The sequence below is a fragment of the Trichosurus vulpecula genome, chromosome 4, assembly GCF_011100635.1.
Source record: "Trichosurus vulpecula isolate mTriVul1 chromosome 4, mTriVul1.pri, whole genome shotgun sequence".
Classification (NCBI taxonomy): domain Eukaryota; kingdom Metazoa; phylum Chordata; class Mammalia; order Diprotodontia; family Phalangeridae; genus Trichosurus; species Trichosurus vulpecula.
Window position 1 is genome coordinate 439,932,338 of NC_050576.1, and position 19,628 is coordinate 439,951,965.

Sequence of the window (19,628 nt, forward strand, 5' to 3'; positions counted from 1 at the left end):
GAGCATTATTAGCACACCAGAACATGAGGAGCAGAGACCTTGGTCATAGTTCCAAGATAGAAAAGAGTACTTGTGGTCACTCACAGATAAGAGCCCAGGCCAGGAGAGCACTGATCATATCTCTCCTTAGATGATGCCACCTGGCAAGAACTAACACCTACAGATCCCCAGAACTAGCTCTGAAAAGACCAGCACGAAAAAACCTGAACCTTGGGACAGCGCCTGCTGTACACATCTCGAAGAGGGAATAACACTACACTCAGGTGGACGTAAAAATCTATCTTACCCTACAAGGAAGTAGGAGGGGATGAAGACAAGAGAAGGGGAGGGGGACTAAAAGAAGGGAGGGTAGGGGAAGGCAGTGGTCAGAAGGAAAACACTTTTGAGGAGGGACAGAATGAAAGGAGAGAGAGAGAAGGATAAACAGGGCAAAAACAGGACAGAGGGAAATGCACAGTAATCTTAACTGTGAAAAGAAATTTATAATAAGTTTCTCTGATATGAGAACTTGGTCAAATTTATAAGAATACAAGTCATCTCCCAACTGATAAAGGCTGTGAACAGGCAGTTTTCAGATGAAGAATTAAAGCCACCTACAGTCATATGAGAAAATGTTCTAAGTCACTACTGATGGAAGAAATGGGAATAAGACAACTCTGAGGAACCACCTCATGTCTATCAAGTTAGCTGATATGGCAGAAAAGGAAAATGAGAAATGTTGGAGCAGATGTGGGAAAACTGAGACACTAATGCTGGTGGAGTTGTGAACTGATCCAACCATTCTGGAGAGCAGTTTGGAACTATGCCCAAAGGGGTTTAAATCCATGCATACACTTTGACCCAGTAATACTATTACTAGGTCTGTATCCCAAAGAGATTACAAAATAAAAAATTAAATTTAAAAAAAAGGAAAAGGGCCTATATATACAAAAATATTTATCTAGCAGCTCTTTTTGTGGTAGCCGAGAATTGGAAATTGGGGGATACCCATCAACTGCGGAATGGCTAAACAAGTTGTGGTGTATGATTGTGATAGAATACGAGTGGGTTACAAGAAATGACGAGCAGGCAGATTTCAGAAAAACCTGGAAAGACTTCTACGAACTGATGCTGAGTGAGGGGAGCAGAACCAGGAGAACACTGTACACAGTAACAGTAATACTGCGAGATGACTAACTTTGAGAGACTTAGCGCTTCTCAGCAATGCCACAATCTAAGACGATTCTAAGGGACTCATGACGGAAAATACTGTCCGCATCCACCACAGAAAAGAAATCTGGGGTCTTGAAGCATGTTTTTTTCTTTCTTGTGATTTTTGTCCATTTTATTCTGATTCTTCTTTCACAATATGACTGGAGAAATATGTTTAATATAATCATAGCCTACATCAGATTGCATGCCATCTTGGGGAGGGGGAAGAGGAGGAAAGGACAAAAAAGCGTGAACTCAAAATCTTGTAAACACGAATGTTGAAAACTATCTTTGCATGTAATTGGAAAAAATAAACTACTATTAAGTGGAGAAAAAAATTTTTTTAATGATGAGCAGAATACTCTCAGAAAAACCTGGAAAGACTTACATGAACTGATAGTGAAGTGAACAGAACGAGGAGAACAATATTGCTCGATGAAGAACTGTGAATAACTCACTGGGCTCAGCAATCCAATGATCCAAGACAATCCAAAGGGCTAATGATGAGGCAGACTAACTGCCTCCAGAGAAAGAACTGACATTGTTTGAATACAGGCTGAGGCATAATATTTTTCACTTTCTTTCATTCACGTCTTCTTGTACAAAATGACTAATCTGGAAATGTTATACATAAATGCACAATATTTGATTGCTTACCATCTCAGCAAACAGGGAGGGATAGAATTTAGAACTCAAAATGTTAAATAAAAAAAAGAACTCTTAAGCATATCCCATAATTATGGAAAATATGTTCCTTGCTCCTCTAATTTATTTATGATATGATCTTTACAGATCTTCAATCCACGTGGACCTTAATATGGGACATGGTGTGAGACACTGGTCTAACCCTAAAATTTCTGCCCACAGCTTTACAAATTTGCCAGGACTTTTTGTTGAATGGTGAATCCATACCCCAGCATTTGGAGTTCTTGGGTTTATCTAATACCATGCTACTATACTCAGTTGTTTCTGGGGCCTATACACCTAATTTTCCCCCACTGGTTGCCTTTTCCATTTTTTAACCAGCGCCAAGCAGTTTTGATGATTGTAAATAGTTCTGATGATGAAAATGACTGGAGCATTTAAAAATCTGCCTGAGCTCTTTAAAAGGGGTTCTTTTACTCCCATACTTTTTTTGAGGAGCAGAAGGCAGCTAAATGACCTACACCTGACTCCCTAAAATAGAAAAAAAGCATCTGCTGCCAGAGTTCTTCCAACTCAACCCAAATTCAATGTCAAGGTACAGCCTCGTATGGAACCAGAGGAACCTTCATCATTCTCAAATCCTCACGACCTTCATCATGTCTTTTACATTAAAATCTTGGTATCAACCTAATATACTTGATTACTACCGGGGTTGTTTTTAACGCATTTTGTATCTTGTACTATGTTGCACTTAGGAAAAAAGACTAGATAACTGAACTTCCACAGTCCAAATGAACCAGTGCCGTGATGGATTTACTTGGATCACAAAAGCCAGTTTCTCTTTTTAGCAGAAGAGATGCATTACAAATGGGTGGCCCATGGGGCAAGGCCAAGTTCAATGGCTTCCACAGGAACTCACCAAATTCCGTCGGCATCTTCCATTGGCCTTAGCCAAGAATCCATCAGGAAAGCTCAGCCAACTGACAAAGTTCTCACTGAATGAATGGACAAAGGAGCTTAGAACCTACGGCTGCTCAGAACCTAAAGAAGTCACTCACGACATCACAGAAAGCCCTAAGTTCCAGCCAAACAAGCTGCCTATTCCAAATGTCTTCAAAGTCTTTTGAGATCAGTGGACATACAACCTTCTTTGAAAACAGTCTATTTTCCTAGGTTCTAACTATATTGTTACAGCTTATCTAGTAGCAAAAGCTCAAACATAAAGCTATGTATAACCCAGAGGGATTGAAAATCAACCCTCACAGGTTAATAAGCCTGAAGATGGGAGTGTGATTTGCTGCAACCCACCCACTGGCACTGGATTCTCACTGAGCACATCTCCAAAGTGGTCACCAGCCTACCACTCACTGTTACTGCTTATAACTTGATGAATCCAACGCAATCACCATCCAATCTTTAACTAACATCCCTCGATCTGGAAATGCTGCTATGTGTTTTCTAGAACCAGGAACGATGGGTGGCAGTTGCAAAGAGGTGACTTGAGGCTTCACGTTGGGAAAAACTTCCTAATGATCACAACTATCTCTAGTGGGATAGGCTATTTCCAAAGACAGCGGGTTCATGGGAAGGCTTCAAGCAAAGGCTGGCTATGCTGTATGTGGCTGCTCATGTCAATCTATCAATAAGCATATGCTACAAGCTACCAAGAGTCCCTGCCCACAAGGAACTTACATTCTAATGGGGAAGGCAGCATATAAATACATGGGTACATACAAAATGTAGACAGAATAAATGCAAGGTCATCTTGGTACTAGCAGCTGGGAAAATGGGGAAAGATCTCCTCCACAAAGTGGCAATGGAGCTGAGTCTTGAGGAAACCAGAGAGCCCATGGGGCAGAGATGAGGGGAGGGGGGGTTAGGGTCTTCTAAGCATGGGGGGATAGCAAGTATTTAGGAATGGCCAGTATTGTACAAGGGGCAGCACGTGGGACAGTCTGGCTGGAATACTAGAAAGGTAAAAGCAGGCTACAAAGTGCTTTAAAAGCGAGGGCACCTAATATTCAAAACCAGAAGGAATATGGAGTCACTGGAGTTTATTGAAGGGAGAGAGAGGTGGCAGTTAAAAACAACCCCTTTCACTGCTGAGTGAAAGATGGAGTGGAGTGGGGAGAGCCTCTCATCTCTCATTTCTATGATTCTCCTGTTTTAAACAAAAGCCAAGGGCCCTGATTGTTTCACAATTAACCTGGCAAACTTGACATTTTTCCAGAATTTGATCCTGTGTGAAACAGTACAACTAACCCTAGAGCCGACTACTCTGGACAAGGCAATCACATGGGCCAGAGATGCCACGCTGGTTTTTCAACCTTTCAAAAGCAGAGTGAACGACTTCTCCTGGGGAGGGGCCTTTTTTGTTTGCGTCTTTTAATCCAGGATGTTTCTTTGGCTGACTTTCCCTTACAGACAATCCTGTAGTGCAGGAGAAAGAGCAGTGGATGTCAAGTCAGAAGATTTGAAACCCACACTCAGATTCCTTAGGGGTCAGACCTTGTGTAAGGCAGCGACTTCTAGTGGCCCCAATTTCTTCTTCTGTAAAATTCAATTGAACAAATGTTTATAAAGCCTCCATATGTTCCAAGCACTCGGCAGGACAGTGCTAACACACCACCTCCTTCCCAGAGGTGTGAGGACCTAAGGGGATCCTAGAAAAGCACCAGAAGGGTTAGTTTTACCATGTACACTATATATACACGCCCACATGTATCTGTGCGTCTATACACATGTAGATGCAAAATAATCACAAAGATCATAGATAATGTATATCTCGACCTAGATGTGTGCATACGATCTTTGTGAGGATTTTGTGTGCTGTAATGAGAATCCAGCACTATGGGAGAGAGGTGTGAAGCCATGACTTTCTCCGTCCACTAGGACTTTCTATTCCCTAATCTCATCGGGCTCTCACTGCAGCAAGGCAAGCAATCCCTTCTCATTCCCCAACCACTGACTTTCCTACTCTCCCTGGAACCTCCGCCAGCTCAACTGATGGGCACAGCTCTTACTCTTTCACTGAGAAGACTGAGGCTGTCAAAGGCAGCCCCTCTTTCTCCCCTATTCCTCACCTCCCATCAGTCAGACCTCTTCCCCCATCATCTCCTCCTTCGCTCCTGTCTCTCTTGAAGAGGTAACCAATCCTACGTGGATCTCTGCTTCCACATTCTCCATCCAACTGTCCTCATCCTCTCACCTTTCACTCTCTCTCTGTGCTAGCTCCTTCCTTGCTCTGCACAAACACTCCCATGTCCCCCAGCCTCAGAAAGCTCACCCTTGACCGTACCAGCCCAGCTAGCCATCACCCCCATCTCTCCTCTCGTTGGCTAAACACTTCCCAAGGGTTATCAACAATCAGTGCCTGTTTCCTCTCCTCTGGCTTCAATCTAGATTCTCCACAACGCAGCTCTGACGCTCTTCCCTGGACCGAAACCACTCTTTCCCACATCCCCAAATCTCCTGGCCTCTCTCCAGCCCTCGTCCTCCTCGACTACTCAGCAGCCACGCAGTTGAGCCCTCTCCTCCCACGGTTTTCGTGGCATTGCTCTCTCCCAGTTCCCCTCCTCCCTTCTCAGTCTCCTTTGCCGGATCTTTGTTCAGGTCCCTCACACAGGTGGTCCCCAAGGCTCCCTCCTGGGCCTCCTTCACTCCTCCTTCCCTCCGATGCCACAGCTCACCTCATCAGCTCTACAAACGTGACTCTCAGGTGCACTGATCCAGCCCCAAGCCCCAGCCTCACATCTCCAGCTCCATCTTGGACATCTCAAACTTCACCTATCAAAAACAACTCCTCTTCCCAGCTTCCCTGCTATGGTGAGGGCACGCCCATCCTCCCAATCACACAGACTCACAAGCTCACTGTCATTCTTGCGTTTTCTCCACAACCCATTCCATATATACACTCTGCTGCCAAAGAAGGTCACTGCTGCCTTCACATGTCTCCTCTGTGCCCCCACACAGCACCAGCTTGGTTCAGGCCCTCAGTGCCCATTGATGGGGCTGTCTGACACAAGTCTCTCCCCGCTCCAGGCTGTCTTCTACTCAGGCACCAAAAGGATTTTCCTAAAGTGCACTCCAATGGTCCCCTAGGACCTCCAGGATCAACCACAAGCTGGCTGGCATTTGACCCTTCTGGTTCACGTACTTTACCACCCAACACCACCTGCCTTTCTGGCTGCTCGCACAGGACCCTCCATCTCTAGACTGGGCCTTTTTTCTGACTGCTTCCCAGGGCCACAATACTTTCCCTCTGGCTTCCTTCTGCTGGCAGCCTTCCCAGGTCCCACCCCTACTGTCCTCCCCTCATTGCCTTCCGCTCATTCTCTCTGTCTCTATCTGTAGTCTGCATGTTGTCTCTCTTGTGTGCTCCCTGAAGGCAGGGGCTGATCTGGCCACACAACAGGTGCCTACTAATTGACTGACTCTAAGTCCAGTGCTTAAAAAAGTTTTAAAAATTATTATGGCCTCAGAAAGCATTAATGTTTCCACATAAAAAGGACAAGAAATGGGGCACCTCAGCGGCGCAGTGAGTACAGCACCGGCCCTGGAGTCAGGAGGACCTGAGTTCAAATCCGGCCTCAGACACTTGACACATGTACTAACTGTGTGACCTTGGGCAAGTCACTTAACACCAGTTGCCCTGCCCCCCCCCAAAAAAGGACAGGAAAAATGGCAGAGGCTTACAGATTAAGAATTGTCCAAGACCTTCATTTTATACAAGGACATGGAAGCTCAGAGAATATGCCCAGGGTGCCAGAGCTCAGAATTATCTGTGCTCACACTGGAACTCAGCTCTTCCTGATTCCAATTCTAGCGCTTGACCTATTGGGTCACCTCTGGTATTTCCATGGTCCCCCATCAGCCTTGCACAGGGAGCCAACGAGCTCATCAAAAAAAGAGTACAGAGAATCAAGAAACAAGAAGCCAGGCCATGGCCTCGGGAAATGTTTCCCCAAAGAAAGGGTAAGCAGGCTGCCTGAACTGGATAGAAATTGCCCCCTAAAAGTAAAGCTTAACACGCAGTTTACTTCCTGAGACTCTGACTAAAGAGTTAAGAAAATAAAACGAAAGAATTAAAAAATCAGAATTTTTAGGAGGAAAAAAAATATAAATATAAATAAAAAAACCCTGACCAATGTATAGGTTACACTCTAAAAAACTTTGAGTGTCAAGTTTTACAAGCAAAGTGTTAAATAAAATTGTCTTTAACATTCAGATAATAGCAGGCATTACTTCTGGGGCAAGAAATGCCCTTCCATCCTAAAGCACACTGAAGCAACACAAAAAGATTTTATAGACAAAAATGATAAAAAATTCCTTTTCAAAAGGAAGCCAGAAAATTAAAGGGAGGTATTTCATCAGTCTGCCCTCCCTGCCACCCACCCCAACCCCCAACCATTTCAGTCCATTAGATCCAAAATTTAAAAAGTCAGAGGAGCAAAAAAAGCCTGTGACCAGCCTAGCCAGATGGTTGGAGCCAGCCGATGAAAGGCCTTCAAGGTCAGAGAATTCCAACTTCATCCTCTCAAACAACTGCCTCCACCCCTCCCCAACTGCAGGATTTGGGCAGCATTAAGGAATTTTTAGGAAAATTTTGCTCATAGTTATTCATGCTCTGGTTATTGGCAGTACTTACTGTGTGAAAATTGATCATTTCCTGAAGACTTTCAGAAAATTTGGTCAAACTTGTCTGCGAAAGAGAGAAATCAAGATAAAATTTAGTTATTGAGCAAGGGGAAGGGGATGAGCACTGATAAAGCACCTACTATGTGCCAGGCACTGGGCTAAATGCTTGGTTTGGTTTTTTTTAACAAATATTATTTCATTTTTATCATTAAAAGCTCAAGTAGAGACCACAGATATAAAGATCTGGAGAAATGAACGCTGCTACCTTGGAAACGTGATACCTTGGAATGTGATACCTTGGAAAACAGAATAATCACTCTAAGGTCACCAAGTTTGTGAAGGTGGGGGCGCACAGCTGCTAATACAGCCAGGAGGCTGCCTCACTTGGTTCTCAGCTCTTTCACTGCTACGGATGACATGTGATCAAGCATACCAAGCCTGACCTCCACAGTCCTGCAGAGGAAAGCCCTTAATGTACCAATACTCTCCACTTTTACAAGGCTGAACTTAAATGAAGCTCCTAACAGACTCAGGAAGAGTCAGTTCCAGTTTGGGCTCACTTATTTAACTGGCATGTTTGACAGGAATATATGGTCATCTACAGTGAGATCACCTTTAGGGAATGTCTATCATCCCTGTCCCCAGGGGTGAGAGAGCCACAAAATCACCTGAGTACTTGCTGGGGAGCTGGTGCCATGGATTCCAAGTCCCATCTCTGAAAATACTGGGCCAGCACCATTGCACATGAGAGCATAGGGTGGGTAACGCGAGCACAGGGTGGGTAACGCACCCTAGGCTTCCTCACATGTAAAATGGAGGGGAAGAAGAGAGACAAGGCCCCAGGGACCAACTGTGCCACCTCTGAGCCTTTGGCTAGAAATCCCAAAGGTCCAGCACCACCGCACATGATGGCGCAAGGCGGGTAACACACCCTCGGCTTCTTGACTTCTGAAATCTTCCACGACATTTAAAACCCTCATTTTCCTAACAATACTTACCTCCACCACTGCATCCTTACTAGAATATTGGGCCAAGTCTCGGATTCCATTCACAAACTGCTTATTTGCAACACAAAAGGCTTTTCCAGTATCAATCATCGCAATACAAAGTTTCACAAGCTGAAAAAAGGAAAATGTCTCAGTTTTACAAATCCTTTCCATATGGGAGTCTGAACATCTTCTGTACATCACAGATGGAAGCTCATCTGACTTCATCATTAAATAAACAAAATGACCAGCCAGTTCCCAGAACAGCTCCAGCTGACCAAACGTGACTCTTCCTCTAAGCCCACAGTGTCCAGGGAGAGCCCCTTTCAAACCCACCCCCAGATTGGATCTATTAAGAACAAGACCAAGAACAACTCCGATGGGCACAACCCCAGGAGCTGATCCCAAACTGGCCACCAGCTTCCAAGCCTTCTCACAAGTGCTGCCGACTCCTCACCTCCTTGTAATTTGGACTAGCACAAAAGATGCTTCCTAGAAGACACGTGGAAAGCACTGCTAATCATCCAGAACTCTCAGACAAGAAACTAAAGACTTTGAGGCTGAGTTGCTATTTCCACCAGTGGCAAGTGATCAGAGCCTAGGGCTTCAGAACAGAAAGGCAAATCAGAGAAGTGAACATGCTGCCCCAACTACTGGGTTAAGATCCATTGCTGGGAAAATTGGAAATCAGGGTTAAATCAGTATCTCCCACCACCTACCACAGTAAACTCCAAATGGATATTAGGCCTCGATAGAAAAGGTCACATCCCTGACAAGTTAGAGAAGATGCGTTTAGAGGAAGAATGCTTGACCAACCAAGAGGAGGGAGGAAGACAGGAGATAAAATGGACAATTTTAATTAAATAAAATTGAAAGCTTTAGCACAAAGCCAATGAAAGTAAAAATGAAAGGGATACAGTTAACTGGGGGGAAAAATCTTTGAAGCAAGCAAAGGTCTAATAGCTAATTACATGTAGGGAATTGCTACGAATAAAAACAAACAAAAATCATTGCCAAATAGATACAAACCGGCCATTCTCAAGGGAAGAAATCCAAATGACCAACGGCCATTTGGACAAACTCTCCACTTCACTGATAATGGGATAACTGAGGCTCCACTTAGCAGAGAAGGGCAAAATCTGAGAATGGCAACAGCTAATGCACGGTCGGCAGGACTGTGAGTGGTCCAGCCATTCTGCAAAGTAACTTAGAGCGTGCCTTGTGGCCCGAGGCAGCAGGGAGGGGCGATGCGGAGAGCATTGGGATCTGAGTACAGATCCAGCCTCAGACACCTAGCTGTACGATTCTGCACAAGTGAACTGTCTTTGCCTCAGCTTCCTCAATGGTAAAATGAGCATGATAAGGACACCTCCCTCAAAGAGTTACTGTGAGGATCCCATGAGATCATCTCAGTCAAGTGCCCAGCACAGTGTTTGGCACAAAGGAGGCGCTAGAGAAAGGGCAGCTGGCATTATCATCACTCCCTCCCCCCCCACCCCAATACCATTTTTGGCATTCAACCAAAGAGGGAAAAGATGAACATGTCAAACATATTTATGTTATTGCTTTTGTTACAGCAAAGAACTGGGAAGATCCATCACCTGGAAACGACTGAACAACTTATGCTTTTTTAATTTTTTTTTATTATTTTGTGAGGTTTGGAGTTGATCTTCTAAAGAAAACATGCACTTTTTGAAAGAATAAAAGGCTATGCTTGCCAGCTACCTTACACTTCCAATCAAAAGGAAACACTAAGAAGTAAGAGAGAGGGAGCAAACTACCCGTGTGTCATCTACGTATAGAGATGGAAACCAGGGAGAAGGAGCTACAGCAGCAGTGAAGTCCCCCAGAAATCCGCACGGCCAAGAGTCTAGGAAAGGAGCAGAGCACTTCACTCGCAAGCCTCGGACATCTCCGTACAAATACATCAAGGATGGGCAAGAGGCCAAGTGAGTCTGAGACTGCAATGAAAGGAGGCCAACTGGATTTCACAGGTATCACTGAGTCAGGGCAGAGTGGGATAGAACTCTGGGAAAGCACATCAAGTTTAAGAGAAAGGGGACTGGCCCAAGGTGGGGCGGGGAGCCAGGGGAGCAGAGCAGCACTGGGTATTGAGAAGACAAGAGTCCCAAGGAAAAATCCAGGAAGCCAGAGGGGAAGCAGGGTGGAAGTCGAGTGTGTGAAGAGAACTGGAGGCAAAAAAGAGGCCAGAAACATCAGAAGCTTGGCAGAGAAGCATGTTCTAGGAAAAGGGCCTTCATTCATTTAAGACTTTGTGGGAGAGCTCTCTCTTACTCGGTCCAAAGCACAGCAGCTAATGACGATGCCCAAAGGACACAGGAACTGAGGAAGAAATGTGCTGCTGTGGGCAGGAAGAAACTGACAGGAAGACAGGGCAAAAGGATCGTTCCATCTTATAGTCTGTGACAGAGGCAGAAAGGAAAGCTGGACGTAATCTGACGCACGCTCGTGACTTGGAAGAGCAGATTTCAAAGGATTCAGAGAAAGGAGAAGTTGTATTCCATGAACTAAAATTCTACCAGGGAAGTTAGCCCAGGAGGGAAGAATATAAAGTTCTCAAGAGTAGATTCTGAAGACAGAAATAATTCTGATGAGGACGAGAAAGCTCTCTAAAGAGACCAGTGTTGGTAACACTGGAAACTCATTAATCACTTAGCTTTGAAAAGGACCAATAACAACAACAGCCACAACAACTAATCATGCCACTCTGAGGGGAACCCACCAAGGAAGGCCACATGGAGAAGGGCCCAGCAGAGCTTAGGAAGCATGGGAGGGTAGATGGGCCCCAAGGAAGTGTCAGACCCAAGGGCTGGAGTGGGGCTCCGCTTCAGCTCAGGAAGGGGTAGGGACAGGTGGGAAATGGAGGTCGGGGCACAAGAGAGAAAGGGTTCCCTGAGGTCCCCTCTGGCAGCCAGGTGGCAGAGGAGGGGCAGGTCCCTAGTTCCCTGTGGTTGCTCTTGAGGACAGAAGTTATATCTTAGCTAATCTTTTTATTTGGATACAAAGCCCCTGCACAACACTCTTGTTCCAGCTGGTACTTCATAAGCATTTTTTGGCATGAACCCTATCATTGGTGTGCTACTAACCTCAGGAATATTCTGACTCTCTATATGATAACTAAAAAGACATTCAAAGGCAAGATCAGAGAAACCACCAGCAAAAAGGGACCAGGAAATCAGCAAATATCTTCCCTGTACACAGAAGCTGACTTCTTGAAATTTATTCATGGCCATGACCATTTCTGGAAAAGTCACTAAAAACAAAAAGTCACAGACAGGGGAAAAAAACCCTTTTTCCTACTGCATAATGGTGTGAAACTGAGCATAGCCAAAACTGCACCCTAACATTACTATTTAACTATCTGATTACTAAACAACAGAGAATGACGGTTGCCATCTCATAGACGCATTATCTTTCTTTCATGGGTCTATGACAACACTGGAAGATGAGGATGACTTTAATCTTTGCTTACAGAGTTTCAGTGTCTGTGGATTGTGAGGGGAAGTCTGACCGGACTTACCTTATCGAGCTTGAGTTCCAATTCTGCCACGTCTCCTTCCACCTCTTCCAAAGCAGCCCTGCAAAGATCACCATAAAAGCACTCAGTTAAGATGCTTTCACTCCCCAACCCACATCACTACACATCCCGGACTTGTGTCAAGCCCTTCCCAACCCAGCTGGGGAACTAGGAGGCTAAAGAGCAAGCTCTTGGCTGCAAAGTTCCCCGGAATACGTGAAGGCTCCAGTCTGTGCCATGCAGGGAGGTGAACAGGAAGATTTGACAAATGAGATCATGATTCCATGTAACCCAGTCTCTTCCAGAAAAGGGGCCCCTGCTGACAAAGCAGCCAATAAGCACGGGAGGACACTAGTCAAGATCCTGACCCAGGACATTATCACATTCTATTTCTGTTCCTTTTCTGGTTGGACCAGATCTATAACCTCATAAGGTCTCAGGAAGGAAACTCCATCCACCAATGCCCATCAATTTAATAGTCAATTTATAGGCATAAAAACAGAGGTGTGAGGAATTCAACCTCTTAACAATTAAATTACTGGACAACATACGCATCACTGGCAAAAAGAGAAAAGGGCCCCTTTCTGCTTCTTGGAACTGAGCAGCATCAGTGTTCCTTTGGGGACCTCCTGTGGCCTTAAGAAGCCGAGTCGTCTGCTCTCCCCACTATCTCATAGCTGAGGGACAGAGAAAAAGAAAACAAGGAAAGGGAAGTAGTAGAGGAAGAAGCCGAGGGGGGAAACCCTACCTTAACACAGAAATGGGGCAATGAACCTCCAAACAAAATGGACAGAAGGGGACAGTTACTGACCACCTAATATTATAAAGACCAATATTAGACACTGGAACTGAGGACATTAAAGATAAACTTTCTACTAGAAAACTAAAATCTCTACCTGGAAAAACTTAGAGAAAAATTCTAACTATCTAGTCAATTGTTTTGATGTAACAGAAAAATACCTTTTCTCACACATATGAAAAGCAAGTTGCATCTTCTGATCCCCAAATTCACTTTCATTTGTGGGTTTCGGGGGACACCACATCACCTAAGAGAAAGCTCCTCAGGCAGGGACCGTGACCTAACACAAAGGCAGAGCTGGAGATTCCGGCTCCAGTCCCTCACTTATTCATGGCGATGTGACAACCACCAAAATGAACTGCAGATCAACACATGAGGAGGTGCAGCTGATCTCCCCGGCCATCAGTAACAGCCAGCAGGATGGAACCTGGGCCTGCGACAGGGCTCCGGATGCTCTGGCTCATTCCAAAGAGTCAGGACAAGGAAAAGAAGAGGCAGGGGCCATCAGATATGCTGAAGGGATCCTACTGTGAGGAAATCCAGGAATCAGAGCAGGAGAAGCACAAGGGATGATAATCAACGGAGGGAGAAAAAGAAGCATTTGGGTCATCTGAGTGCTAGGGCCTGCCTGGACATAAGCATTCAAGAAGCACCTTAAATTTGGAAGCCTTCCAAAGATGAAGAAAACAGGGAAATTCTACTCTGCATTAGTAAGAGGAATTTGGCTCAGTGTAACGAAATCCCAGCTCCTGAAAGCACTGATAAATGGGCATGCTGAACCCTCACTGTCAGTGATACATCACAAAGCTGAGGGAGACAGGGGAGGCTCTCTGGGACTGGAAAGGGGCAAATTAAAATAAAGAAATGTGAGCTGATTCTAAGGACAAGTACACTTGGCAGATGTCCAGCAAACTCTGAGAAAGGACAATTAAGGAACTGGCTGCTAACTGTCCAGAAAAGCCACTTCACCAGGAAGAGCTCAGGACACAGGAATGGCCAGCTGGGGGAAGCTCCCCAGGACTTGCGTGGGGGTCTCTGCTAACAGACAGGTCACCTAGACAACTACAACTCTCAGGGAAGAAATGGAGGGAGGGGAGCCATCCAAGAGCGTCCTACAAGTCCATGGGATTGGAACTTAGCCAGTGATGGCCCCATAGCCACTTGGAGAAGGTCTCCAGTGGAGGGGCCCAGGGATCTGTACTGGCCTGGGCTCCATACTTAGCATTCTCATCAGTGGCTAGGAAAAAGGCACATTTGTCATGTCTGCCAATTTTATAAGCAGCACCAAGCTGAGAGGGAGGTGACTTTGCTGGATGATGGACTCAAAATCAACCATCCAAACAACAAGCATTTATTCCGCACTTACTATATGCTGAGGACACAAAAACAGGCAAAGACAGTCTTGCCTTCAAGGCATTTACATTCGAATGGCAGAAATAGCACGTACTATATAGCCAGAAACACATGCTGTCGACACAGGAACAATTTGCTAACTCTAATAACACCCGGAGATTCGCACACAATTTTAGATATATTATGGCGCTCGCTTTTCCCAACAATTCCGTGAGGCAGCAGCTGCTATCATCCCCTTTCTACAGATGAGGAAAATGGGGTGAGAGAAGTCAGTCGGCCTGCCCATAGTCACAGAGCAGAGAAGGGTTGGCAGGGCTTCCTGACTCCAAAGCTGGCCCTCTGTCCACTACACCACCAACCTCCAGGCTCCGGCTACTGTGGCCATTCACAAAGCCATCCTACTAAAGGCAGCCCTTGAGTTCAGTCTTGACAGAAGCCAGGGATTCTAGAGCTGCAGAAGAGAAAGGAAAGTGTTCTAGGCTGGGAGTCAACCAATCAATCGCTCGATCACTATGAAGCCAGGCCCTGCGCTGAGCTACAGCCGGTACAAAAGCATGGACAGGAGAGATGGCGCATCCTGTGGAAGAACAGTGAGTAAGACAAAGCCCGGGTCTTACACTTGGCTTCACACATGGAGCCGGCTCAACGGCAGTTCTGTCTGGAGAAGATCTGGGCCCCCGTGTGAACGGGAAGCTCAGTGAGTCAACTGAGGAACGCAGCACCAAAGAAGCAAAGGCAGAACTTTCAGGAATAGGAGGCCAGAGCTCCTCAGGAGACTGGGGATCAGGCCTTGGACACTGAAGAGTGTCCAGAGGGCAGCCACTAGGGAGGGGACATGAGGAGCAGCTCAAGTAGGTGGGTCTCATTTAAAAGGCAGCTACAGAAAAGACAGATGGGGACCGGGGTAACAGAGGTTACTGCCATATGGTCTGGTATGAGGGGCATGCCGACTGAGATGTTGCTGCTGCTGCTGCTTACGTACAGAGAAGGGTACGGATGTAAGGGATGTTACGGAGGTACAATAAGACCGCAAAATGACCAGATGGGAGGTAAGGTGAAAGGGCAAAGTTAGGAGCCTGGGGAACTAGGAGAGGACAGTGCCCTATGACAACTGGGAAGGCAGAACTAGGGAAGGTCGTCAGAAAGCCAGCCAGCAAAAATGAGTCTTCTGGCCCTGCCTTCCTCACACGGGAAGGAAAGTCGTCCGAGTGAGGAAGTGTGCAAGGCAGACGTGCACTTTTGTCCATTCATTTCAGTGGGAGTGGGGAGGGTCGCAAGGCAGTGCCCGCTGAGCGGCACTGGTGGCAGCATCAGCAGCTCATGAACAAGCTCACCAGGGATCCGGTGGTGATGAAAGGCAGGGATCTTCTGCCCTGCTCAATCAGATCCCGAAGCCCCAGGAGAAGCCACTGTGGAAAGAATGGAAGAGTGGAAGGAGTGCTATGGGCAAATGTAACAAAGCCTAAAATCACTGACACAAGTTCATTTTTCAAATACAGATGTCCTGAGAGATCAGACTTAATCCTGAAAAGCTGTGCATAAAACAGTGTCCCTAAGCTGAATCATGTTTTACATGCACTGAGTAAGTTTGCCTTTTAACAGAATCCTTTTTATAAGGTGATCACCCACTAATTTATTCAGTAAGTCTGGGGACCAAACAAACCACCACCAAAAATAACGTGAGTCCAAGAGCACAGAAAGCTGGCTGCAGAGACAGGAAGTCTGACATGAATGCTAGCCCTTCCTCGGTCACATACTGGGTCGCATCCTTCATTCCCTTAATTTAAAAAGATAAAGAAACGTTAGGGACCAAAGAAGGAGCAAAAAGAAGATGAGAAGAAATACTACTACACACCACAAATTCACCCAGCCAAAGGCAGGCCATTTTCCTACTGCAAAGGGAAAACACCAGCACTTTCAGCACTAAAAATACTCCCCATAAGATGGCGCCGAGCTTACGGGGACATATTATTTCCACATACCTGGTCTTTTACCAGTAACCCACAACCTAATGCAGTCCTCATATTAAAATAAGTCCAAGAGACATTTGAGAAAACCTTGCTCACCAGAAAACAGAACTTAGGAATGGATTAAAAGTTAAGATGACTGGAGGTCTCTCTTTTGTCCCCCCTCTATCCTCAGAAGTCTTTAAGGAATCAAGGTGTCTGTCCCCTTTAAAAAAAAGTCAGAGAAACTACACAGCAGCTAACTGGCTGTGCAGCCTCAGGCAGCTTACTTCTTGGCTACAGGCTGGATGTGGGCCAGGAAAGCTTTCCAGTCCCCTTCAGCCCTAAGATCCTGGGATCCTCAGCCTCCAGAATCATGTGCCAAGGGGCAAGAGACAACATCTGGATGGAATTTTCCTAAAACAGGATTCTCCAGCTCCTACATCTGGCTCTACAAAACTGGCCAAACCTGGGCCAGATCTTGGCTCACGGCCTGCACACGAGCTCCCCTGCTGATCGACACAGCTCAACATGGAAGAAAAAGGAAGACAAAAGGGAAACGCTGCTTTAGGAGTGTGCCAATTAGTTTGATTGTCTGAAGAAAGGCCTCCCTCTCCATCTATACTTGAGTACTGTTAGAAAAGAAAAAGTTCATCATTGTTAACGCTGTTGTTAAAAAAAAAGGGTGCAAGGAGGAGCAGTAGGGAAGGGAACCCCAAGCTTTTCCTGCCCCTCCCCCTCTCCAGGGCCCCCCTCCTCCCTTTCCGGGGGGCCCTTTCCTCAAGTCAGGGCCCAAGGAGGTCCCACATGGCCCTGGGTTACCAAATCCAGTGGTAGCGCTGACAGGCCTTTCAGGGATGGGCCAGTTGGCCCTGGGCTTGTGCTAGCCTTCTGAAACATGAGTGTACCTGGGAGTACAAAGTTAGTGATTCTTGTGACTTTTCATTAACAACAGATACCTTTCTAGCCCCTTTGGGCAGCATCTTCCCCATTAGAACGAGTGTCTAATACCTGCTCTATTATAAAATTCTAGGACAGATAACGGCATTCATATGGCACTATGTGGCACAGGTTAGCAATGCATCTTACAAATGTTATCTCACTGAAGCTGGTGACATTAGGAAAAATCAGTTTCCCCATTTCCGGAGGCTGGGAGAAGTTACATGACCGGCCCAGCTCAGTGTCTGAGGCAGGATTTGAACTCAGGTCTTCCCACCTACCTACTGCCCCACCCCCCACTCCCTTCCCCTAGGCTGCCTCGATTACCAAACAAGACATGTCTGCACTTACTGGCTTACAACCCAAATCCATTAGCCAGTCCCCCAAACCTTGGCTCTGACAATTCTGATCCTAAAGTAGAGATGCTAAAACAGGAAGCGGAAACACTGTTTCGAAAACATTAAAGCAAAGTTTTCTGCTCTATTGGGCAACATCAGAGGTCTAGAGATACAGTGGGCCAAGAGCAGTGCCTCGATCGGGATCAGCCCAGGCTCTGGCTGCTGTCCCAGACCCTACTGGCCAGATAGGCCCTCCCTCCCCTTTCCTACTGATTGCAGATAGGAGTCTGGAGTCTCAACACAGACAAGCAAACAGGCATTTTTAGGAAAGAGCTTTACAATCTTTAAAAGAGGGAGCAGTTCTCATTTACCAATGGAAGAAAATTTTACTAGTACAGGCGAGAAAGAGAATAACATTGGCTTTCCCACAAAAGCTGCGCCAGTGGCCTCCCCTTTGTTCCCCCCACCATGTATGTGTGTATATATGCCACCACAACCCTTTCTGAAGCCACCACGCTGGCTCTCAGGGAAGGATCGGCCTATTAAGGAGGACTGGCAAAAATCTTGCCAGCAGTGACTAACAGAGAGACTCCCTATGATTGTCACAAGGCAATCTATTTCCTTTACCTTTATAAAGATGGACAATGGCGGTATCCTTGAACTCCTGAGGGAGAACCTCCTCTGGCTGTATAACTTGGGAAATTTCAGTCAGCTTTTGTATGAGCAGTGAACCCCCTCCCTTGTAAATCTCAGCTAGAATAGAATCAGCACCCGGTACTTTACCACATGAAAGGAGCCTAATGGCATTCAAAACCTCTTCTTCAGTTGGAACTTCACTTAGGGAGCGACTGACTTCAACCTGAGGTAAACAGTCAGTGGCTTCAGCATTGATGGAAGATGGTCTGTTGAGAACACTACAGAAGTGTTCAGCTCATCTCTCCAGAATCAATGTGGCTCCATCAGCACTGAGATGCACCACAGGTCTTTGGCCCAGTCTACCAGCACCATGCCAGGAAACTGAATCGCTTAATTGTCTTAGGAAGATTCTGAAGATCACCTGGCAGGATAAGGTACCAGACAATGAGGTCCTTACTTGAACTAAACTGCCAAGCATTCAAACTCTGCTTCAGCTAGTGTAACTCTAATGGGCTGGCCACGTTGTTTGAACATAAAACATATGCTTGCCAAAAAGATTATTTTATGGAGAACTCACACAGGGCAAGAATTCACACAGTGGTTAGAAGAAGCGATACAAAGACACTCTCAGGGTCTCTCTCAAGAACTCTGGAATTGACTGTGCGACATGGGAGACACTGGCACAGGATCGCTTAGCATGGCGTGCCCACATCACAGAAGACGCTGTGCTCTATGAGCAAAGCAGAATTGACACAGCTCAAAGGAAACACAGGATGTACAAGTTTCTCTACCTCAAATGAACTATTTGTGCCCAACCTGTGATAGAGCACGTATTGGCCTGATCAGCCATAGCTGGACACACTGAATCTTGACTCAAGCATAGTGATATCACTTTGGTCCTCTCCAAGAACGAAGGACAACAACCAACCATCAACCAGTCTATACGTATATGTATGTCGAGATATGAGCATGCAAAATCGATAAAAATGCATACAGGAAAAGGAGTAGCCAAGTCAGCACTCATTTAATAAGCACCTATGTTGTTCCAGGCATTGTGCCTTTAAGCCCTGTGGATATAAAGAAAGGCAAAAGACAGACCCTGCCCTCAAAGAGCTCCCAGTCTAGTCGGGGGAGGCCACAAGCAGAAAAAAAAAAAGTACCGACAAGCTACAGACAACTCAAGTGGACAGAATCGATGGAGGAAGGCACTAGCAGGAAGAGGGACCAGGAAAGGCTTCTTGTAGAAGGCGGGATTTTAGCTGGGGCTTGAAGGAAGTCAGGGAGGACCAGAAGCAGCCATAAGGGGCTGACCTGCCTTTGAGAAATTACAGTGACCCAAAGCCCTTCCTAAAACAAAGACCCAATACCTAAAACCCAACACTCTTCCGATGATGATGTATGGTCACAAGTCATGGAACACTACAGTCTCAAAACAAAAGGAAAAGCACCAACAGTAAAGTATATGGTCGGCATGTGCAGACTGGAGCATGTTAAAAATGAGAAACTGTCCAGGCAAAGTGCAGCAAGTTCTGTTTGAAATCAAGAATCGACAACGGGAGGCGGCCAGCTTGGTACACAGCAAGGCCAACAGGTGGCAGGCCTCCAGCACAAGGAATGAGC

General features: G+C 46.0%; 1 protein-coding gene across 2 annotated transcripts in view; it reads right to left on the bottom strand.

Moving 5' to 3' along the window:
* Positions 1-19,628, bottom strand: part of ACAP2 (ArfGAP with coiled-coil, ankyrin repeat and PH domains 2) — a 115,807-nt gene that overhangs the window by 68,388 nt on the left and 27,791 nt on the right. For both annotated transcript variants that reach the window (XM_036754398.1, XM_036754399.1), the window contains exons 2-4: positions 12,001-12,058; positions 8,472-8,591; positions 7,484-7,537 (exon numbers count right to left, since the gene is read on the bottom strand). In XM_036754398.1, the coding sequence (XP_036610293.1) occupies positions 7,484-7,537; positions 8,472-8,591; positions 12,001-12,058 (232 nt within the window). The remainder of the gene's footprint in view (positions 1-7,483; positions 7,538-8,471; positions 8,592-12,000; positions 12,059-19,628) is intronic.